The following is a 25,121-nucleotide window of genomic DNA, read 5'->3' as shown; positions in this document are numbered from 1 at the left end:
AACACCAATTCCACTGAAAATCTGATATTCACCCTGTCAGGCAATGTGCCCAAACAAAGCCTTGCTCCCCGTTGCTGCTAACTAGCATAAACTTAAGAGAACTGGAGACTAAATTACAAAACTTACTGGGCTTCTACATCTTAAGGTGATATCTTCTAAACAAATGCCATCAAGTTATCAAAAAATCAGTTTGATTCCTGTTTAGCAAACAAATGAAGCCCATGCCCAAGTCTGAGTCAAGCTTCCACAAAGCCAGTGGGATTTCATAAGCAGTGACATACTTAATTTGGCCTATAATAAGGATTTATACAAAGAATATTTTGTTTTTCTCCAAGTAAATTAATAACTAGAACATAAGCCAAAAGCTTCCCTAGTTTTCACAGGCTCAAACCCAAGATACCCCTCTTATACGTCATTTATTGCAGCAGGACCCATGTAATCCAATTCTTCAACGTTTATGTCATTCTCATTGTTTTCTTCCTAGAATTGCATCCCCTAAGCTGCTGAACTAATCTGACACTAAGTCTGTGTAAGTCAAAAAACCACAAAGTCCTGGGCCGAGTATGCCCTGTTCCCATTACCCATCCACATTTATGAAAAAAAAGCAAACAATGCACCATGAAAACCCTCATCCCAGTCCTTGCACATCTTAATTTCAGCAGCTGGGGCTGAGAAGGGCTGCTACTCTTTCAATACTATTTTTAAGCTTCATACTAAGCCTCATCAGCCAGGCAAAGGCCAACACAATTACCTTGTCTCTCTTTGAACATCCAGATCACCCCACAGGTAAACACAAGAGAGGGAGAGACAGTGCTGTATGAAACCAGCCTGTAGTGCAACCCAAAATTTTAATAAAGATAAATTATCTTTTGATTAAGCAGGAAGAGACCACATGTTCTACAACTGAGCGTTTGCTCCCTGCTCTGCAGTTTCTTTGCTCCCTGGCTGGCTCTGTCCCAGACCTTCATTACTGCTCCTTCGTACACATAGCGTGGTCTCTCCAAAAGTGGATCACGACCCACCTAGCCAGGAGAACCTGATAAAGCTGAACATGGCAAAGTTCACCTACAGTCAAACAAAAAGATTTTTTTTTTGTTGTTTTGGAGCAGCTCCAGATCCCTCTGGAGCCCAAGCATGCTATTGTTCTTAATTTTCAATACTTGTAGGCAACAGGATAGAGGGGGACAAGAAGAATTAGGGTCCCACAAATGTACCCGGAGGAGACAGGTACCACAGAGCAAAAGTGGCAGCAGAAAATTCCCAAACTGGAAAGAAAAACAAGAATAAAAAGAAGACAGCCTGTTCTGCAGAAACAAACCTTTTTATTAACTTGGTACCATGTTGGATGGCATCACCTGAAATAATATATTTAGGAATGTAGGGACATGATTAGAAAGGGCTAGCTAAAGATACGTGCTGGATTCTCCTCTTCTCCTAACTGTGCTGGCATGAGCACTGTGTAAGAGCTCTGTGGAAAGGCTATTTATGGAAGTACTGTGTCCTTAAAATGATAACTTATTATAGGCCAATATTTAGCACTTTTCATGCTGCAGTTTAGTAGTCACAGTATCTCATCAGTAGAAAGAAGGCTTTAGCACCCGTTAAACCAAGTACACAATGTTGACATTTTTTTACAGCTTCACTATCATTTGCTTGCCTGACTACTAAACCACACAAAATCACAGTAACGGAGCACCACAAAGGTTTCCGCTGTGTATAGCCAGAACCGGACTAGGAAAATAAACACGTGGAAATGCCACATCCCATCTCTGTCTTTGCCTTCCAAAGTCTAAATAAAGACAGCAGCTTTGCACAGGTCAAAGTATTATCTGAGAGGGAAGACGACAGACATGTGGAAAGGGATAAGGAATGGAAAGGAGAGAATGAGGTCCTCGAAGCGAGTTTCTTCAATAAAGTGTTTAAAACAGCGCTAAGCTCTGCAGAAGGTAAGAGAAAAACATGCAGTTCCTGTACAGCAACCAAAAAGCTGCAGTGCCTGTAGCAGAGGGAGCCGCTGGCTGCCTGAACACAAGGGCAGGGAGCAGGTACCAAACTGGGAAGACCCCAGCAAGTGACCCATGGTGGCCAGGACTTTTGGGGATAACCTCCTTATATTAAAATGAGCTTCTCCCAAGAAACCCTACAGGGATTTTAAACTCAAGAACTGCGCTGAATTTTACTGAAATGTAACTTGTTAATATATTAAGTCCAAGGTGGGTCAAAATACGGATGGTGGTGTCCCCTCCACCCTTCACCTCACAAACCAGCCATGTACTTTGTTTTGAGCTGCCATCTGTTCTCTACCTAGAAACCTTCCTAGCACAGCTGTGGTGACTGAGTCCATGCCCTGCCTTGCCAGCTCTGGCCAGTTTGCCTTTTTTCCCCTCCTCCTTGCCCTGTCCCACAAGCATCTCACCTCCCCTTGCCTGATGCTGAGCTGCTCCTATGGGAAGGAGCGAATGACCATATTTCCAGCCTCCTCCTGCCCTGGATGTTCTTCCAAGGAACTGTAACAGAGCAACATAAACCCGGTAAAAACAATCTCACACCGTCACACATGGCTGCAAACTGCTGAGGGCCAGGAGGGAAACGATGCACTGAGAAGCCAGTAGGACATGCCTCAAGAGACACAAGTTTCTTTAGAGCTTGGCTGTTGTGATTCAGTTTGGAAAAGAAACACTCCACGTCACCGCTCTGGATGCTGTTCATGCAGTGCTCGTGGTCAAAGCTGTCCCACAGAGGACAGGCACGCACCCATCACGCGCTCCTAGCTCTGACTTGATTCTCCTTTCTGCTAGATGCAGCGGTCCAAAGGCCAAGTGTCTCAGCTCTGGCCAGAAAAACCTGGCCATCTCTCTCTCTCCGCACACACAGAGGTGACACTGTGCACTCTCCTGGCAGTTTCTGTGAAGCAGAGATGGAGCTGAGAGGACCAAGAAGGAGAACAGTGGGTTCACTGAATGACTGAGGGCAAGGTCCTGGGCCTCCCAAAGCCCCCACTCCCCAAAGGTGACGCTAAACCAGAAGATCTTGTTTGGTCTTCTACAGGAAGAGGTTTCTCCTTTCATGCACCACGGACAGTACTCTCAAGAACTGCTTCGATGGACATGCTGGCTTTCCCCCCATGGATCCCCAGCTCTCACGGCGAAAGCACACTTGTTTTATCAGAGCCCTGAGCAAGGAAAGGAGGTGTCACCTCCTTTTGCCTTTAGGCACACCTCAGCACTGGAGAGGAGTGTCCACAGAACAGAGTTCATAGCCACTGGCGGTGAAGAAAAACATGGGAGCGAAGAATTCCCTAGCGTGCATTTGGATGTCATTATCAGAAGAAATGGAAGGACTACTGCAAGCATTTGCTGATCCTCCAACTGCACTTTGGTTTGTTGCTGCTCTCTGAAATGTCAACGGGCTGGTCTGAAGAGCTATTCTGTAGCCTCACAGTAATAAAGTAATTTTTGTCTTTAATAAGTTATTTTTGGATTAGAGAGACTGACGTCCTCCACTTGGAGCGGGAAAGGGTATTTATAACAATAGGGATTTCTCATGCAGGTCAGTGCCCTCTCTCAGCAGAGCACACCCCGAGGCAGTGCGTGGGTCCCTGGGACACAGCGAGCTGCCCAGGAAAGCCAGAGCTCCAACCATGTCAGCTGGAAGGACAATGTGGGTGGGAAAGCAAAGATGCTCTCGAACTTGAGTGACACTCCATGCTGTACAAAGCTCAAAGATTTTCTCTAAATTATACTCCCACGCTACACCGGGATTTCAGCCTACTCTATTTTCCTCTAAACAATCTTTGTCATAAAATAAACCACTTAAAACATTCCAATAATCAGAACCAACTCAGAGAGGTATTATGCCTTTCTTGACAAATGCAGCATTTTAATTATTGACAAATCCTTTCATTTTCCCTTTTCTTTCTTTTAAATGCAAGAAGTTCAGAAAAATTTCATCTGCTTAGCTGCAAATAAACAAACAACTCTGTGTTTCTGCAATACTGTGGGGAAACAACATCACAGGATGCCGGATGCTTTCCTCTCTCAGGCTCCTCTCTTTTGCACAGAAAAAGATTATTAGCAAACAGGAGACTGTTAGTGCCAGCCCCTGGTCGCCCCATCGTGAGCACACACTGTGCACAAGCAGTGATTTCTTGTGCCCGGCAGGGAAGGACCACACTGCCTGTTTCATGGCCAGCTCTGGACAGGCAGCAAGTGATCAGGACCCTGCAGCCTAAGTACATCTCATCATCACCCAGTTAAGTGCAAGTTGGGGCTTAGAAGAAAACTTGTTCCCAATCTGCTCATGATTGAGCCAGAAGAACAACGTCGACCTTTTCTATTTCTTTTCAGAGGCTGGTGCGCTGGAAGCTGTAGTGGTTGCTGGGACCATCAGCATGGGTGATGTATTTGTCAGATTGCTTCTGCAGTAGGTCCCAAATGGTGGTGAAATTCAGGAAACCACTGGCCAGGGCAGACCTCCAAGTGGCAGATGGGCTGGATTCTGCCCATTTGCACCACATACAGACAAGTATGAGGAAAGGTCTTCTCTTTGTTGCATTCCTTTACTTGTTGAGGGAACTCACTGCAGCAAAGGAGTACATAAGCCATGGGCTGACAATGCCAAGTTGAAGACTTCTCCTTGGATCTTTCCTGCCAGTTCTTAACTGTGTGGGCTGTGAAGGTTGAAGATAGCTTTTTTTTTCCCCCTTTACCACAAGCCTTAAGACACAGTACTTGACCTGTAACCAGTTCTCTTTCTGTCATTACTTGTGCAGAAAGCAAAAGACATTGCTGGGATGGGAGGTTTTTGGATAGTTGTTCTTCCCTGGTCCCCAGAGTAAACAAGCTGAAAGAGGGGTCTGTGACACTTTCTACTTGTCATATCTCCCCAAGTACATGCCACACGCATGCACATGCTCATTTACTATCTAGGCAGGAAATTTAGAAGCATATATTTGCCAAAGATGTCTTTGTAAGCTCCCAGTCTGGCATTCAACTCAGTCTAGCTTTGGAAACAGTGGAAACTCACACCCTGACGATGCTATCCCACAGCTCTGCAGTGAAAACATATTTGGGACCACAGGAATCCTTTGCCTCCTTAAAATCTTCATGCCCATCAATGTCCTGATCTTCACCTCCCCAGTGCAGCCAGCTGTGATACTGGATGTAAAGGAAAAGCCTGGACCTAGAGCCTCAGTGCTGCTTCATGGAACAGTGACCATGGCGGCAGCACCCATGGGCCAAGTAGCCCCAGGAACTGAGCCAAAGACACCAAAAAACGGCCACCCATTGCTCTTAATGGATACAGGAGGTGGTCTTGTGTGCAATGAACCACAGCAGTTTGGCAAACGCCAGAGGGTTGAGAAGCACAAATAAAAAAGGACAAAATGAAACAATAGCACATTTTTGATAACATCAGATTTGTGAAAAATCCCACCTCTGCTGACAGATCTGACAGGAGAAAGGTTTAAAGACCAGCAGCTAGCCCAGGGCAGGGGAATTAAGCAGCAGCAAAGGCACCGAATCCCTCCCGCGCAGGCACACGGAGGGCTGAAGGAGAGCAGCTGTCTTGGGAAAGGTTTGCTTTATCCAACAGCAGGAGCAAAACCACAATGAGATCTGAGCGTGCTTCACAACCCGCATGGGTCCTACAGACACAGCCATTTTTACACTTACAACTTTGGAGAACGTCTTTTATGAGTACTTCAAAAGAAATAAGCTGTTTTTCTTACTTTGGGGTCAGGTTTAAATATAGATACAGGGAAATGTTTCCAGTTCATGCATCCCAGTGAGCTGAATGCATGTTGGCCAGGCGAGCCTAGCAGGTGCCGAGTTTGGCAAAACTTCTCATGATTTTAACGACAACTAATTGAAATGCTGTGGCTTTCATTAGAAATCCTAATTAGCTGTCAAGTCCCAATGAACACAAGGAATACTTACTCTACATCTATGCAGGAGTAAGCGGGAAAGCTACTGTCTGACAGGATATGGTCCAGCCCTGCACAAGATGTAAAAAAAAAAAACAAACCCAAACCAACAACCCAAAACCAAACAAAAACCCCCTACATAAGCAAGAAGAGAAGCGTTGAAAAGTTAAATAATTCTCTTTACAAATCTCAGTGATGGGGGTCGTGTCAGCTTTCTAATTAACAGCATGTTTTAATACATCCCTGCTCAAATTTCAGAAAGCAGGGAATGCCATTAACAAACTTGTTCCTGGGGAGAAAATGAGGACACCATATTCCTTAGAAATGCAAACCTGAAAAGCTACATTAAAAATAATTTCACAGCTCCAAGAAAGCTGTTGACAAACAACCCTTGGGGTTATCAAAACAACCTACAAAAGACTGCCCCAACCCACGCTCTAAAATCAACTCTGAAAGGATTCTCCAGAGATTTTTCTTAGAAGGTCCCGGTACAGCACATAATGAAGCGTCACTACATTTGGAAGACACAAACCTTGATCTGGGGGCACAAAAGGTCACTTAGATTTTCCCCTCTCAACAGCTGTTGACAAAATGCGTACACTAAAGGAAACATACATATAATGAAGGAAACCACACAAAAGGGGAAATAAAAATCCGTGTGCTAATCCAGTTCTTTAACAGCAAGAGCATGAGCAGCACCAACCAAACTGTTGCTGGGGATGAGCCCCAAAGTGTTTAGAGGGAACTGAGTCAAGCACATCCCCCAGGCAGGCTAAGAACTGGATTCAAGCAATTAGTAACTGCACCAGCCAGCAGCCTGACAGGAAAACAATTTCATGCAGAAACCAAACGGCCAAGAAGCTGGAACATAATTTAGTAAACCAAATCAGACAGGGTGGGATTTCAGGGGACAGGATGCATTAGGGGCACATTGCAAGCGTCCACTGTTTCCCATGCTGGATGTTTCCAAGCACCCTTAAGACATCATTCACGTGCACATTTTCTACCAAAGCATGGCCAGTTCACTGGGTCTCTCTCAACAGGTTCACATCTGGGTTCTAGACTAGCAAATTATCTTCAAGTGTGCACAGAGGAATAACCTGTGACCACATCGTGATGCTTTAAATAAGAATGAAGAAAGGTAGTATTTTGAAAACCCAGTGCAATGACATATTTATTCTTCTTAACTTTCCAAGGTGCAGGACATGCTGCCAGCTCTGAAAATGCACCCTCGAAGAAATGATCATTCAAACTGCCTTCCCGCAGCCCCCTAAGTCACCCTATCCCTAACGATGATGTTGGTTGGATTCCAGCCCTGGTAATCAGAACTGTATTGTGATGGACTCTGTTATTTGAACTGCAAATATTTAATCAAATTTAATAAAATTGGACTACATGATATGGCGGTTTTAAATTACAAACACAAAGCCAGAGTTATGCCTGGTGCCAAAAAATCTGAAAAGCTCACCCGTAATAAAGAACTTTATTTAGGATGGGCTCCAGCCTTCCCTGCCTTTTGTTTACACCAGACTGTTCAGCAGCCTTTCTTCTCCAAGCAACTTAACATTCTTGGCAATGGGATTTCTGCAGGATATCGCTGTGCCAGAGACTGACGTGCTGTTGCGTTGAAAGGAAAATAAAAGAAAACAATACAAAAAATTTCTCCCCTGAACCTTGCAAGTGAACTCATTTGTATCACAGACCAGTCCCCAAAAGATTAATGCTGGTGCCCAAAAAGAACAAGCACCAGTGTTCTGGAAAAACAAAATCTGCTCAACATTTTCCTGTTTTAAAACAACAGTGATTTTGGTTGCTTCCATTTTTAATAATGTGATTAGATAAATTTATCATGCTTAATTCAGCCTGTCTGACAGGCCTTTTATTCAGCCAGAGTCTTATTAAGAACTCAGTTCGGGAAGCAGCAAAGGGCTGAGATGTGCAGACACTTTTCTTCTCCTGCAGAAATCCCCTTCCCTAACATCGGGAGCAAGAAGGGTGACCAATCCTCAAACCCAACCTGACAAATAAGGTCCCCTGAAGCGATAAGCAAGGGAAGTTTTGGAGCATGTCAAAGCCCAATCACGCTGTGGGAACGCTAAGACACCAGGAATGGATCACGTGGTTTCACAAGGTATGGGAAAGAGCTAAAAATCTCTTGGAATCACACTACCCACAGGTCCTAAGTGATAGGTATGGTGCTAAGGGATGCTTCCTTGCATAGAAACGCTGCAATTTCCCAGAGGAGCCTGAAAGCCTTCAGCAGAAGAGATGCAAACAGCAGCAACGGCTGCTAGCAGCCTGGGCTTGTGTTTCTCCTCCCAGGCAGATGTGTATGCTAAGCACATCTTTGTGCTTCACCGGCTTTAGAGCTAAAGGAAGTCTCCTTTGAGAGCAGTCCTCCATCAGCACTCACCTTCCCTATGAAAGGCAAAGCCCCGAAGCCCAGACAGCGTCACTTCGGCTCTCCTGGGCACTGGCGACACACAGCAGCATCTACCGCACCTAATGGGGTGCTTGATCTTTCATTATCTAGAAGAGGAGATGAGAGGATACCCTACCCTTCAGCAAATCCAGTTTTCTAAGCTCTGCTTTTGGAGTCCTCCAGAAAGGGCACAGTCAAAATTACCACCAACAAAGGTACAGGGTGTGCCCAGGAAAAAAACCTGTATCTTGGAGAGGGCTTGCCAGTTATTGACTTCTTGTGCAGCTGAAGTGTCTGACCCAACCTATTGTGCCCAGTGAGGGGGAAGACAGTCTACTGCACAGCAGGTGGGAATCCATCCACAGGTCCATCCAGCAGGTCAGATGCTATGGTCCAGAATGAGAAGTTCCCAAAATGGTCTTTTAATGCGCAGAACTGGGAGGAGGCACAAGGCAGCATTGTGGAGGTGTATTTTTTTCTTGTCAGATGGCAACAGAAGAACCCCCCCCCCAAGCTTACAAAGGTAACAAGACTTGTGTTAAACCATTTATGACACCTAAGACCTGCTCTACTTCTATTAGGAGAAGAAATGCCACGAGAATACCTACACTCCTCCCAGAAGGAAAAGGAGGGGCTACCAGCTCTTATGAACTCATTTAGGGCAGCCAATTTGACCAAAGATCATAGTAAATTGGCAGGGAGATTTGGTTAGCACACTGTCTTCATTCCTTATTGCAAGGATGACACAGTTTTTGACTGCTGGTGCTCATCCCTCCACATCTGAAGATCCACAAAGCATACCTGAGAAATAGCTAAGCAGCACCTGCAGAAGGTACAAAGTTCAATCATAGCCCTGCTTTCCTCTTACCTCCGCTCCATCTTTTCAGAAAAGTTTTTTCCCTGTTCGAAAGCAATTTCCAACACACAGCGCTGTTGGCACCATCCATACAACCAGCACTGCTCCCCAAATCAGGATGACCTCGTTGAAGCTCAGTTATTCCCTGAAGGAAGCAGCTGAGGATCATGAGCTGGCCAGGTTAGAAGCTGAAGCTGTGTTGGCTTAGGCATGCGATATGGAGCTGAGGACCACAGCCAAGCAAAACAACCTGGTTTACATAATATATAGTTGAGAAATAACTGACCTGCTTAGCCACCGTGCAGGGAAAAACCTAACTGAGAAATAACTGTCTAGGTGTGAACCAAAACCCTTGCAGGAAGTCCCAACGCTTTGACTGGCAGAAACATTTTTATTTATTTTAAGTATAAACTTGTATATAAAACACAAATCCCAGAAGAAATGAACTTTTCTTGGTACTTTTCTCACTCAGCAAAACATACTTTGACTTCAGACACCCAGATCTCTGTATTAGCTTTGACTTTGTGAAAACATCTCACAAACTTTGACACACAACTCCGCTGTCTCCTGCCTGCAGCTTTGCAAGTTCACACACCCAAAGCAACTCCAGCCGCCCTCTTAACACTGCGCGTACAGTGACAGATGAAGGGGGAGAAGGATGGAGGGGGTGGTTGTTAAATAAATCACCCCATGAAATACAGCTTTTCAGTGAAATACCTTTCTCAAAAAAAAAAAAAAAGGACCAAGTATCACAGCAAAGACAGCAGGCAACACAGAAAATCAACGTGAGCGCTACCTGTTTTTCTGAGTGGGAAGTCATCTTTGGAATCATACATCCCCAGTACAGGGTGATTGTAGGTGCCAGATACGCCACTTTGGGGTGGGGAGCTCTGGTCCAGAGAGCTGTGCTGTGTCTTCCTGCACGGAAGGAAAGAGAAAGAGAAGGGAGAAGCTTTACACCAGTGAGACACAAAGGGAATGAGTGCAGCTTCATCTTGTCTGTTACCTTCGTTAGTGAGGAACAGCATAAAGGGAAAGATCTTGGTACTAGCTTTCTCCTAGGTACTCCTATGAAAAATACATTGAAGTCTAATATACAGGAAGGTAACTAAACGCATGCTTAATTTTCAGTGTAAGAATGACCCTGTTGAGCATGCCTCAGCTCATGAAGGTATTTAACTGTGAGTATAATTTTAAGCATGTACTTCGACTGGGTTTTGTCAAGTCGTATCATTGAAGCTAAGCATGGGTATCATTACTGCCCTCAAATGCAGCATGAACAATTTCCCTTCACTGAATAAAATGCAGACATGGCAGACGAAGTCTAAGGATGAAACAAAACCGAAGGATGAGCACATTAGGTGCCACATCTTTAAGCTGGCTAACAGCAGCCATGCTGCATAGGTGGTCTTCTGCCTTTTGCTTCGCTGCCTCCTGACCCAAGTACTTTGCAGAGATAGGGCCAAAGTACTCAACACCTTTCCAAATTAACTTCTTGAAGCTGATAATTTATAGCTTTGTTTGAGCAGGCTGCTGGAAGTAAATTACAGTCTGTTTGCTAAGGATATTAAATAATGAATGAGTTTTCTAAGCCTCCTACCAGTTTGTTGGCTGCATCTTTCCTACTTAATGACTTGTGCCCAGCTTTGCAGTTTCTCGGGAGCTCTACCAACCCCAATCAGTACAGATTTCGGGAAGTCTCCAGACTCTCTGCATGTTAGCAGAATAGCTACATCAACAGAATGACTGATATAGCCACACAGGTGAGAGCCATACACTTACGAAACATCTTACATTTCATGTTTAAATAAACAGAATTTAAAGCCTGTATTACTTCTTCAAAATATTAAAGAATATGAAAGGTGAGCAGCTTTGATGAATATCAAAAGAAGTGAATATTTGGAATTTTACATTGCCTAATAACCAGGCTTTCTTGGGGACCTTGGTTAAAAATATTCTCCTACAAAAGGTTCTTTCAGGAACCAAAATGAGCCATTCCCAGTTGAAAATTACACCAATTCATCCAATTCCCTGAGCAGTTGCTTTGAAAGCTCAAATCAGAAGTAGGATGTTTGGTGAGATGCACAGCATCACTTCCACTACAAGTTCTACCCTTCAAAAAATAAGGGGCTAATGAAACATCAGGAAAACGAATTTTCTACATGATTTTGTTACAAAAAAGCTCTGAGAAGTTTATTTGAACATCTACATCAAAATTTTCTATACCCACAGTTCTTACCAAGCAGTATGATTCACTGTGGTTTCCTAATCCTCCCCCCTTTATATTCCAAACTTCTCTGTACATACAGGCAGAATAATTTTTCAGGCTCTTACACAGTTGTATTTTTCATTAGCATTTGTGCACATCGTGTACCCTTTTACATTCACACCAATAAATGCCCACATGCACGCACAGTTTAATCATCACCTGAAATCAAAACAGAACCAAACTGAAAAATATTTGAATCCCTCCTGAAAACAGAAGTCGCTTTCTCTGCCCAGATCTGCTCATACCATGGGAAGGCAGCACAGAGAGATGTTTCACAAACAGGAAGCCTGGACGCTGCAAGCCAAGAGCCCTCAAACCCATCGTGTCACACAATGACATTTTTTGCTCTTGCCTATACAAGCAATAGACTTTTCTTTCTCCCCCCCCCCTTTTTTTTTTAATCATGACTTAAGCTGCACAATCATGTACATTGAAGCTATTTTCATCACTTTGTTAGGGAATGGCAGGAACTCAAAGGGCCTGTTTAGATGTGCTTCAGGGCTGCTGAATGACAGATATTTAACTCTGCAAACAGGAATACATTATATGGCTCAAGGACTGGGATCCGACACCCTATGCTGCTTCGAGCAAAATGCACTGGTCTGCATGCCTGTTCAAGAAATTTAGAGGTCTTGAAAGAGATGAAATTGTATACTAAATCGAGTTTGCGGGCATTCCTGAAAGCACATACCTTCACATAACACATCCCCTGTTCTTTGAGCTCTGAGGTCCCTCAAAAACTCATGTGCACACCAAAGCATGCATGGTACTTCAAACATATTCATGCAATGTAAACTGAATATATATTGAAGCATACGTATGTATGCTAGCATGTTTTGAGTACAGGGACCGTAGACATCTATGTACACTGCAATAATTGAACATATAATTAAATCTCTCTAGCTCCTTACCATGCAAATACTCAGTTAAACTCCCTTCATGACTGCTACCACATTGAGTGGCTACTTCCCAAGCGTGTTTGTGACAACTTCCTAGGGTAATAACAGCCCTGTTTGCTAACCCCAAGGTGCTCTGTCTGTGTTCCTGCTAAGCCACTCTTACTTATGTTAAGTATCTTGAAGATCAAAACCTCCTGGAAGCAGGGCTGTCAGGTGGGTTCAGAATCCACAGGAGGCACAGTCTGACAATGAAATTCAAAAGAACCCATTCTGTTGTTGCCTATCACCAATGTAATCTGAAAATTATAGTCCACAAAGCTATTTTAAACAATTACATATAGACTGGAGCTGTATATATTAAACAGATTTTACCAAGTGGCTTGAATACCATAGAGCTGAAGACTGAGCAAGACCTTTGTGAAAGCCCCCTAGAAACACTACTGGGCATTATCAAGTTATTTTCTTTTGTTTAGTAGATTCTTTGGATTATGACTATATCCTGCAAAACCTCTAAAGCTGGTCCCTTTTCATCTCAAGGGTGTGACAATGCCCTTTAACATCCGTGATTAATTAGAAAACATTCACTAACTATAGACACCCAGTGCTGCACCAGTAACCAGCAGTGCTGAATGAAGTTCAAACAGATACAAGCCACTGAAGGCAAAAGCATCTGGACATCTCAGTGGACAACCGAAGCCTGGCCCAAAAGGGCCAGGGGAACAGCAGCTATTTCACATGTCAATGGAACATATTTCATGTCACAGCCATTGACGTAGAACCACTGTGGTGTTCAATACCCTTAGGAGATCTGTTTTTTCCAAGTAATGCTTTCAATTTTTTTTTAAAAAGGAATTCACAAACCTTAATAAGACCGAAGGAAGTGCTTAAAAGCAGGCGTGTCATTTAAAAGACTATTTCAGCATCTGTTACCATTTAATTGGCTTGCCTGCTCACAGTAGGAGCATCAAGTCTATCTTCTGCAAGCCTCATTTGCGTGTGTTAAATCCAAACACCACTCAATTGAATCACATTAGAAGTATGTGCGTACATAAATATCTCTATAACTGAATTGCTAACCTATGTGAGGTGCCATATAAATAAATACTAATTTAAAGGTTTTCTCTTTTCTGAAAAAAAGTATTTTTTAAATAGAACGGAAACACAAAATCCTCAACTTCTGCCTTAACAACTGAAGGGTGCATTTAAAAATCCTCCACCGCACGATAAGACACTAGTCACGCAGCCCTGCTGCCATCTGCCCTCCTCAAAGGCTGAGCAGAACGAGCTCATGCCTGCCTGCAACTTATCACTGAGACAGACCCTTAGAAAGATTTGTGAGGCCTCTGAGGCTCTTTCTTCCCTCTTCACATCTTGTGTTAGGAACCAGAATAGTGAGTGATCCTCTCCCCACCGTAAAACAGACGGAGGGCAGATGAGGGGATGGTAAGCCCATTAAGTCCAGAAGGAAAAGGATGGCCCCTTGTGCAAGAGTCTGTACGTTGTCTCTACCTGTTGGTATCCCTGGAGCATCACAAGAAAGGGATGTTTTGATGAACGTCCACAATAAACCTAAATGCTATATTGGTGCTTGGAAAGTTCTCAGCATTAGCTTAAAACAGGGCAGGGAACATACTAAAACCTTAAATATAACTTGGCTACATAACCTCCGGCATCACTCCTGGCCCCGCACCATACAGGGGTATTATAGACTGCTGCTCTTTGATTCATCTCCAAATACTGGATTCTTGGTGAAAAAGCAGTTAATTGAAAACTGTGCAAAACATCAGGAATTCAGCCTACTCCCAAATTTATTTTTCTCTTTTCTAAATTCACCTATGATGGCAATTCTGTACCAGGTTTCTCTAGGGCCAAAGGACCAAAGTGTTTGGAAGGAAGCACTTGTTTAACATACTTAATTCTAATTGACTTTATACCACTTTTGCATAACAGGCATTTTAACCAACTGGAAAAAAAAAATGGGAGAACGCAGTTGCTCAGAGTCTTCAACCGCTTTTAATAAAATCCCCAAATTTCATGGTGAGTCTCAATTAAGAACAGTGGAAAATCAGTTATCTAGAAAAGATATTTATGTTTTCTTGACTGAAATTCAGTTTCTCCTATTTCTTCTACTACCCTTGATACTGACCTAGTGGGCCTTAAATATTATCTCTGCATAAAGCTAACAACATTTCACCACTTTAAACAGTGTCATAACCATACGATTTTCAAGTCCTAGATTAGATTTTCAGAGATGCATTAAAACTGCTCAATCTCACCCTACTGGAATAACGTTTGGATTTTTCTGCCAACTACACTTCAGCATTTCTGTACTTGCTCATAGCTGGGATATCTTTCAAATCTAATTTCAGCTTAGTTTCTTGAATTTGGAAACATCTTCTGACTATGACCTCATCATCTCTGTATGCATGTTAATTTCTTAAATTCTTAAAATACTTTCAGACATCCAGCTTGAACACAAATTTCACAGCAAAACTTCCTTGACTTCTGTCTTCAAAATTCCATGAATTTTATGGTCACTAAAGACAACATCCAAACTCCTTTTTTTAAAAAAAAAATAAAAATAAAATTTAAAATATATTCACAATGTTATAGTAGCGGAAGCTTTCAAATCATCTCATATTTTCCGATTTTCTATTAGAAAATGAAGAAGTGAATTTCTGGAACTGAAACTTGTGCCTTGTTAATAATGCCATCACCTGTATTTGTTATTTGGTGCATCTTAAATAACTGAAGAAGTCACTCTTTGTTCCCATGTCATTATAACATTAGCTGTTACCTTCTCACCCCACACCTTCTTGAAGACCAACAGTTGAAAATGCAGTTGTTGGGGCAATTGCGATTAGAAGTGCAGACAGGATGCATTTGATGTTTCCAGCAGTTTACAGAGAAGAGCCAAGTAAACAAAACTTTAAACTCTGAGAGATTAAGATGAGCAGTAAGCATTAAAGGCTTTAAAAATGTAACACTAGCTCAACTATCCTGAGTTGCAGTTCACTAAACATGAAAAGTAATTTCCCCATTTCACTAAAGTTCAAGTTTTATAACACCTCAGGACAAAATTCTGGGTGAAAAGCTAGAGAACTTATAAAGGTTGATCTTGATTGTAGAATTTGAGAGTTTGAATAATCATGGATTAAAGATGACCAGCAAAGACTTCTACTCACAAAAACACTGTGACCATCACAGAAGACATGAAAATTATTCATACTGAAACCCTCTGAAAAACACATTTTGGTAACGTACAGCAAAGTCAAACCCTGATTCTATCTATCACTGTTCTGGTTCATCCAGTAAACACATCATGTCTATTCCCCACATCTCCAGCAATTGTGAAAAAAGGTGGCACCGGCTGAATCATAAAGATAAGCCCAGTACCACTTACCCATACCAGAAGCGAGGATCACTGGATATGCAGTGGTTGAGATTCCGGTGTGCCAATGCCTTCTTCTTATTTAAGACAAATTCTTGTAATTTCATCTTTACTTCTGTGCTTGCCACTGCACCTGAAGTGTCAAAAATAAAAAAGGTTATTTAATCAATTCACACACTTTAAAGAATTTAAATTTCTAAAAAGAGTCAGAATTCCAGTCTAAAAGAAGAACCTTTATTTCAAAGAGAAAACAACAAAGTGCCTGCAGTAAGGAGGTCTCTCTCTCTTTTTTTCTTTAGCTTTGCATATAATAACAACTTATGTTTGAAAACAGAGATTTAATCAGAGATTTATCATTTCACTATAAAAGATTTCTGAAGAGGATTTTTACACTTGCATAAAAGTATGCTTAGAGTAAAGCACTTGTACTAGGTATTCCAGCTTTCTTTTAATCAAAGGTATTTAAGAAAAAGGGTCTTGTGTACACTCAAGTTTTGAAATGTCACATCTGCAAGCAGAAGGGGAACGAGACAAATGTCTCGTATGTAGATTTTGTCTTGAAAACTTGTAAATAGGGACCTCTTTGTTCAAAAGTATCTGTGTACAATAAGACCTACATAATATTCCAATTCATTTACAAGTGTGCAATCTATTTCTTCAAATAGAAAATCTAACATTTAAAGAAGAAAGTCAGTAATTTTGTAGTGTAGAGTTAAAATGTCAACTGTGTAATTTCTAATCATTATTTCCTCCACAATAGAGACCAGTCTGTTTTACTGCAATGATGGATTAAAATTATCATTCAGTTGACAGAACAGATTCGCAGGCACAGTTCCTGATGGAGTAATGCATAGAAAGTTTGGCAAGCAGAACATGTGGAAAATGATAGTTCATCTATACCGTGGGGTAAAGTAAGAATTCCAAGGGAAAATATCTGGGCTACAAGAGAATGAAAAGGCCAGGAAAACTGCTTGCTCTACTGGGAATAAAAACTTAAAATACAACAGGGTGACCTTTCGTCTCCTGGATCCTACTCAGCAATGTGGTGCCATTTGACTGGGGAAACCATTTTTTTCGATCTGCCCAAGTAAAGAAAACTGCAATAGTTCTATAAAGCACTGCCTGAAGATGTAATATTGTTCAACCACCAAAGCTGTGTTCAAAAGCTTGAAAATTCACCTTTTTGGAGCCCTGCCTTTCTCACCAGCTCTACAAATGTACATTTGGCATGTAGCCCAACGGGAAGTTCAACTGAGGAGCTGGAGATAAAGTCATATGAGTGTAGCAAGCCACATGGCTAAACCAGAATAGGTGACAAATTCACGCTTAAGGCTTAAAGGCCTTATCTCCCCCAAAAGTGTCATCTTTAATCTATTAGCATCTTTAAAATAATCAAACATGACTGTGTTCTGTCAGTTTTGGATAAATCTGATGTTATTTAGAAGACTTGAAATCAAACATTTTTGAATCCTGAGGTTTATAAAAGCTCCCCTGGCTTGTCTTCCTCTTTAATTAGAAGCTGAAAGGCCCCATATATGTTTAACAAGATACAAACGTGTAGGCCACCCCTTCCCTGGGCAATGTCAGACCCATGGACCAAGCTGTCATGTAAGACCTTCCGACCATTACTCAGCTCTTGACCCTTGAGTTCAAAGATCAAAAGAAAAAAAACTGAATCCAACTCACTTCTCACATACTATACTGGGTTATTGTGGACCCAGTCACATTGTTATAGGCAGAAGTGCTGTGCAGGATCCCATAAAGATGTTAAAGAGGACTCCAAAGGCAGAAAGGGACAACCTGTCACATATGCAATAGTGTACACCTTGCAGGGGTATAGGCAGAGAGGACAAGAGCAGAAGTCAGATATTAAAAGCCCATACACATGGAGTAAGTCAACAGGCAGAAAGCAAGACACTCAACCCCAATAGAAGCATAAGGCACAGAAGAGTAAAAGGAGGGTGAGAGAGAAAGAACCAGAGAGCAAGAGGCCACACAGCAGCTCGGTCTGGGGGACCAGCTGTGCGTGGTGGGGAAAACCAAGCTGTGAAGATGGCCTATTCATTTCAGAGGGCCTGACTGTTTAAAAGGAGCAGGGAGCAAAGAGCAGATCAAGTGATAAGACTTCGAACAGGAGAGAGCCACAATGAGCAAAGTACTGCAGACAGGATAGCTCTAAAGAGCCAAAACACTGAGCCAGGTTACTACAGCAGAGACAAAACCAAGTTACATATTGTCCCAGGATCAAATAGCATCCCAATATAGGACAATGCAGAGGTAGTGGGAAGAGAACAAGGGAGAACAGAAGCAGGACCAGGCTCTCTCAGAAGTTTGCACAATGAAAGAGCAGAGGAGCAGAATAAATGGTAATTAATGGGAGAAACCCCTTAAGGATAGCGTGGGCTGACCACAGCTGGCCAAATTGTAGCAGATAGTGCAAGACAAGCCACGGTCCAAGGCTGGCTGAGCAGCAACGATTGAATGGTCCATGCCCAGAAGTGCTTGGAAACACCAACACATGGGACCGGTTCTAGGTTAAATCCTAACCGTGGAAAGACAGGATGAGCAACTATCATTTCTTATCCTGTGAAAAAAAACACCTTTACTTTCATATACATCTTCCATTTGTGGAAGTCATGTTTTTCCTAGAATCATGTAGGTTGGAAAAGGCCTTTGAGATCATCAAGTCAAACCGTTAACCCAGCACTGCCAAGCCCACCACTGAACCCTGTCCCCAAGCACCACAGCTGCACATCTTTTAAACCCTTCCAGGGATGGTGACCCCACCGCCTCCCTGGGCAGCCTGTCCCAGGGCTTCACCGCCCTTTCGGTGGAGAAATGTTCCCTCACACCCAGCCTAAACCTCCCCTGGCGCAACTCGAGGCTGTTTCCCCTTGTCCTGTCACGCGTTCCCGGGGAGAAGGGACTGACTCCCACCTCGCTCCGGACACGCTCCAGCCCCTCCGCGTCCCCCTGCCGTGAGGGGCCCGAAGCTGCCCTGGGGCTCGAGGGGTGGCCGCCCCGGTGCCCAGCGCAGGGCACGGTCCCTGCCCCGGCCCTGCCGGCCACGCCGCTCCGGACACCGGCCAGGGCGCTGCTGGCCGCCTCGGCCACCCGGGCAGGCCGGGGGCTCTGCCCAGCTGGCCCCAGCCGCCCCCCCGGGCCCTTTCCCCCCGGCCCTGCCCAGCCGCTGTGCCCCGGCCTGCGGCGCTGCCTGCGGCTGGTGTGACCCGCGGGCAGGGCCCGGCGCTGAGCCCTGGGGACCCTCACACACCATCGGCCCGGCCTGCCCACATGATGAACATTTTTTGACGAAAAGCTTTACGATAGCAGATACCTTTATGATATCAGATACCAGTTTACGAGGGACACGTTAAGGTTCCAGAGATGAGAATGCAAGATGTTGATGGTATGTTAATATAAACCGATCTGTGATTTGCCTTCTAAAAGGTACAAAGCAATATATTTTGGCTTACAGTGACAGGGGAAGGAGGGAGAATAAACTATACATCTATTACTCACTCTTCATATTTCAGATCAGGACAATTTTAGCTCTGTTGCACTTCGCAAAATTTTCTGAGGAAAATAACTTATAAATACTTAAGAGCTGAGATGCTATAATGATTATACACCATAGTACTTAAATAAAAAGTAATTTAAAAATAAAACTGTAGCCATGGGAACAGGATTTTCAACTTAACATCCCCAAACCCTGTTTTTTCCTCTACACGTAAGTGTCTCACCCACAAGGTGCTTCAGTGCTTTTACCATTTTACAGCTAATCAGGCATTTTTATTTGTTTGCAAATTACTTTAACGAGAATAGCCAGATATCAATTTTGCAGAGAGGCCCAGGAAAACATTGATACAATATCAACAGCTGATGAGAACAGCAGGGTGAAGTGGAGACGCTTACAGCTTACATCCTCCTCGAACCGACTGCCTTATACTCTGGAAAATAACACAAAGCAGCAAGAGGAAAATGGAAAGCATTGCACGTGGCAGCAACTGGGCACCAGAGTAGCAAACCTGCATTATCACCGCCTTTACTCACTCCTAAATGTTAAACTGCTTCTATTAAGTAGAATCTGATCCTTTGGCCTTTCTAGTACTTAAAATGAACAAAACCCAACCCAAACACACGCAGCCACACTGCACTTCCTATGAGCGGCTTCGCAAAGATAATGGGGTAGGTCTGTGTGTTCCCTGATTTTGGCTGCAGCTTAGCCTGCTGTTGCAAGACACACATGCAGGGAGTAAGGAATTCAACCTTCAGACGATTTTTTTTTAAGTCTCCTAGACCCCAGTCCTTTCCTACTAGAAAACACTTTTTTTGGAGCTTTGTCTTATTCCTGGTCCCCAAACAGTATCCCATCTCCTGGTACCCTTCAGCCCTCTCCGATTCTTCCATCACAGGCTTCTTTATTTCATTTGAAATGAAGACCTAATGAGTACAACTTGGTAAGGTATTTTTCCTCCCATTCACTTCTAAAAGAAAACCGAACAAGCAACCAAAGTGTCTTTGATAAGGGAAATTGTGAGGCCATAATCATTTTACTGAATCTTGTGAAGTGCATAATGACACGTGGGAAAGGCAACCACAATCTGTAACCTCATGAAAGAAGTACTTTCTGAATGAAAACACTTTAAAGCTAAGAACTGAGAACTCCGCTACATCTTAAGAGAGTGAAATTAAGAAAAGTAAAAGAAAAAGAAATGCAGTGTGCATCTGGTGTATTTTATGGGCTTAATATTCTGCCTCGATTAGGAATGCTGCCAAAAATACTTCAAAAAATGTTAAATCAAGTAAAGAGACGATACGCTTCCTTTTGAAAAATGCTAAAATGGCATTTAGTAAGACAAAAATGAAGATAAAGCATAGAAATACATTTCTCTCTAACCCTCAATACCTCCTAACAGTTTACATAAGCTCCATGCGCAGCCAAGCTCTGCAGAGAGTCTAGCATGAAGGTTTCTCCAGCTTTATGAAGCTGCTTTATGGCTTCCATTCATCTGCTCTACCTGTCATCGCTGAAACAAGCGAGCTTGCTCTACTTACTCTCTTTTCCTTTCTCTTTGTTTTTTAGCTGCTGAAGTTTCTGCTCTCGGTGCTGCTTCTCCAGCTCCTGCTCCTGTCGGTGCTGCTCCAACTTCCTCTGGTGCTCCAACAGCTCCTGCTGATGCTTCATTGCCAGCATCTCCTGCTGCTGCTGCAGAGAAGGGATGAGGGGAAGAACAACAAATTAACAGCGTCAAGACTTCCCAGAGCGAAACCAGCAGCTGCTATCAGGTGACAATAATGTTGCTTAATTCACAGACATAGGAAAAAAGGTATTTTCCTCATCTAGAGGCTCCTGCACCACGACTCATTTCATGTAGCCCATTTCTAGTTCAGGATAGCACTTATGCTAAACCATAGGCACTATATGCTCCAGGTTTCAGTTCACAGTCTGTTTACAAGCACAAGCATCCTGTTCAGAAAGCACCTAATCCGAGAAACTGACAAAAAGCTTCCACCCAAGCAGGTGCTTCCCCAACCACTTTGCTGCTTCCAAAGGGTACATCCAGGTCCCCAGTTCTCCGCGAGCAGTCTGCTGCCACCACGGCCCTGCCGGAGTCTGGTGCCCAGAGTCTGTGCTGAACCAGCGCAAACTGCTACTGCAGGTGGACATGAATTTTCTCTCCATTGTCTGTTTTAATTAAAACCCCATTAGGACATCTTAATGATGAATACTCACACGTTCGTCGTGTACAAACCCTATGCTGAAGGAATGTCATTGAGCTCACCAAGTCAGGCACTTGCAGCAAAATACACCATCATCAACGTGGGCTTTGCAAGACCAGTTCAGTCTCCTTGTGCATATGCTTTTTTGAATAAGCCTTCAATTGTATGACTTTAGACTCTGGTTTCTCTCTCTTATGAGAGAAGTTCTCATGGACTAGGACAACTATATCTTTTTAATTTCATCAAATGACGGTTACTTCCCATCTGCAGTGCAAAACTCATACCCCAAGCTAAATGCCAAAGGACTAGCTGCCTTGTGGGCATGACCACCACTTGTTTCTGAGCTTAATTATAAAAGAATTACTTCAATATATATATATAAAAAAATATTCTTCCAATAATCTCTCAAGGAAGAATTTATCCTGGCTCTCTCGATTTGCACACATTCACGGAAAGCACAGAGAGACAGGTTGCCTAATTATGGTCAAGATTTGCAAAGCTTTCATCAAATGGAGTGTTCAAGACTTGAAGCACCAAAGGCTCCGACCCTCATACACTGCAAGTCCTCCCTTGGCGGGGGCGTCCAAATCCCAGCACCTGGAAGATGAGCATGGAAACACTAACCTCACAGGAAACTTGGTGTGGAGCGCCCCAGCCCAGAGTGTCCTTTTTGGGCCCAGGGGTATTCCCCCAGAGACTTGAGCAATCAGTTGGATCTGCCGGGCCCTGGGGCGATACCTGTCAGTGCTCAGAGAACACCCCGTGTCTTGACAGCCAGCCAGAAGCAAGCCAGGCTGTGGAAAAGCAGGTGACAAATGACAAGTCTCAGCAGCTTGCAACTTGGCTAGGTGAGAAAGGATATCCATGGGGTTTGCAAAAGGCGCTTCCCTGGGCACAGGGCTTCCCCTTGAAATCCACTGAAAACTGCTTTTTCTTAAAAAATAAACAATATATATATGTATATCTTAAATGAAGATTTACCGCCTCCCAATTTTATGTGCACTCTCTCCAGTAAGATACATGCTGAGGCAAACTACTTGGGCTGCTCTGCCACCCCGATTGCCTTACGCCTGCCCCGCACTCTTTACATTGGCAGCTTGTAAACTAGCAGATTGATTTTAAGCTGGCAACCTTAACCTTCAGAACCCTTACTGCTCTGGCGATAGATGAGACTTCTCTGAGGCTGGACTTAATGGGTGCCTGTGCTCAGATACCACCCACTGCTTCAGGTTCACAAAATCCCGTATGTGGAAAGGGATGAGGACAAGCCACAGCTATTAAGACAGGGAACCTGCCCCCTCCAAGAACGTCTTGCTCCATCTTTCTCCAAACCCTGACAGCATGCGTATACACAGGACTCCCACCCCACATACTCCCACCCCACTGATTTTTCCTTCTTCCTTTGCATATTTTTCTATTTATGCTTTTGACAGCAATTTCTTATTTTAATTTGTGGCATTGTAAATTTGTACCATCTAATGTTTCAGTTGCAGATATACTGTAGATGATACACAAAATTATACCGTTCTATATAAAGATGCAAAAAAATAACGTAAGAGGTACTTTACAATCTGCCTGGCTATCTGCTGGAAAATCTTGATGGAGGAGGCCCGGCTGCTGGCGGTTCCAAGCAGACTGTTGTAAAACACCGAACCCCAGTCAGCAGAATTTGCAGTGATTGCACCCATGTTTCCCTTCCTAATTCTATTGAATTTTATGTAAACAACAAAAAACCCAGACTTTAAAAACTTACAAAAGGAAAAAACAAAAAACCCTAGAGAAAACTAGTTATTTTTGTTTTATAATTAAGCAGCAGCTTCCACTAACACATCTCCATTTGGAGAAAGAGTATCTTTTCAGACTTCCAACAAGTCCACCACATGGTGGGCTTTTATAACCTAGCCATAGAAAGTATGCAAATGAACAATATTTAATGCACAATATGTTAAAACAGGTTTTGTTATTTTTATGAAATCAGGAGCCTTTTCTCTCCATCTGCAGTCTCCTAGGCTTTGCGTGTTATGCTTCCTGCAATGGTTTACATACATTAGGATGCTTTAGAAGGAACTGTGCTTTCATTGACATCTGTAGTGAAATGTAAATGAAAAGACCAATTTGTATCTGGATGGCTTATAGAAGTTTCATTAGAGATGTATTGTTTCCGCTGATTTTGACCCCGGTTTCCAGAAAGCCTATTCTTAATATAGTTTTCAAATCTTTACAAAGTTGAAAAAATATAAATAAATAAAAAAATATATATAATGAGGCAACCTCTCCAATTGTATCCATGAAAAGAAATAAGAAATCACTTTGTTGGTGTCTGCTGCAGCCTCAGAAAATGAGTGAAGAAAACTCATTCGGGTGCTCTGTCTGAACTGTGATGTCTTCTTGCGGCATGAATATTTCTCCATGCTTAGGGTTGAAAACAAACTACACAGACAGTATTTGACAGGAAATACATTGTGCAGGCTCAGCAAAATGCAGGGGCGCTGACTATGCTGTGCCTTTACCAGCTCCCCAGCTCAGGCAATCCCACTGCACAGACTGTGTCCAGGTTTTACAGCTCCTCTAAGGACCTCGGATAAGAATTTGGAGTGCTGACCCATGGTGAAGCTTGCATTGGCTCATCCTTGCTGCTCCTGATACCCATCTTGTTATAATAGAGCCAGAGGGAATATAACTATCACATTAAATCAGTTTTCTGTGCAAAAAGGCCCTTCCTAACTTTAAAACCATAAGCTTTAAAACTCACTTGATGCTAGACTGTGCCCTAATATTATATTTTGTGGGGGTTACAATTTTTTTATTTTAAAATGTTTTTTTTCTGTTGATGCTTTGTGAAGAAAGACCCATAAGCAGCAAGAGAACCCACCACTGACTAACATGAGAAGCAGGAAATCTGGTAACATACAAAAACCTGTCCCGTTCACAAAATAAACTGAAACTTCAGGAAAACAATGAGTTTCTATTTCAGTTAAAGCAATCAAGGCAAATTTTAACAGGTAGCGAGCGTTCAGACCAGTGTGTGGCCAACTGCAGCATGGTCTTACCCCCTCCCGCACCACGCACTAAACTTCTTCTGGCAACATAACACCCACACATTGTGGGCTCAGTCTGGCATTTAACCTTCCCTTGACTATCTCAGTGGAGAAAAAAAAAAGCCTGCTGATGTCTAAAGGCAAAATGTTTCAGAGCTGCATTTGAGCGGGACGCAATCTCCCATGCTCGGGTCTTTTGGGAAGTGCCTGAGTTAGGAATTCATAAGCACCTCTTGAACTGCAATTCACAGCATACCAAGAGACGCTTAGGTGGCTCTGATAAGGATTATTAAGTACAGAGTGAGACCTTGCTCACGTACCACGTAACATATTAGATCTCTCTTGCTGGCAAATGAACCGACTCCAGCTCCGCACCACCCTTGTATTAACTGCGCATAGCTGGAGCGGTGTGGTTTTTCCCCAAATGAAATTTAAATATTTGTGAAATACAAAGCGATATGCTGAGGGAAATCCCTTGCATTCAGACTAATTCAGCTATCAATTTCAGGAGCATACCGTGTGACAGACATGCACACTGTACTAGGGAGTGCAGCTAGGAACATCTGAATTAGGTGCTCTTGCCAAAATAAGTATTTGTA

General features: G+C 43.1%; 1 protein-coding gene across 12 annotated transcripts in view; it reads right to left on the bottom strand.

The window, feature by feature from the left end:
• Positions 1 to 25,121, bottom strand: part of HDAC4 (histone deacetylase 4) — a 270,456-nt gene that overhangs the window by 90,565 nt on the left and 154,770 nt on the right. For 9 of the 12 annotated variants that reach the window (XM_080400678.1, XM_080400686.1, XM_080400685.1 and 6 more), the window contains 3 exons: positions 20,819 to 20,969; positions 15,773 to 15,893; positions 9,998 to 10,119 (listed from right to left, as the gene is read on the bottom strand). In XM_080400678.1, coding sequence (XP_080256804.1) covers positions 9,998 to 10,119; positions 15,773 to 15,893; positions 20,819 to 20,969 — 394 coding nt within the window. The remainder of the gene's footprint in view (positions 1 to 9,997; positions 10,120 to 15,772; positions 15,894 to 20,818; positions 20,970 to 25,121) is intronic. The other 3 variants (XM_080400680.1, XM_080400684.1, XM_080400681.1) reach the window with 2 other exon arrangements.

Source organism: Falco punctatus (genome assembly GCF_963210335.1).
Source record: "Falco punctatus genome assembly, chromosome: 8".
Taxonomy (NCBI): domain Eukaryota; kingdom Metazoa; phylum Chordata; class Aves; order Falconiformes; family Falconidae; genus Falco; species Falco punctatus.
Note: the sequence above shows the minus strand (reverse complement) of the source record. Positions and strands in the feature narration are given on the sequence as shown.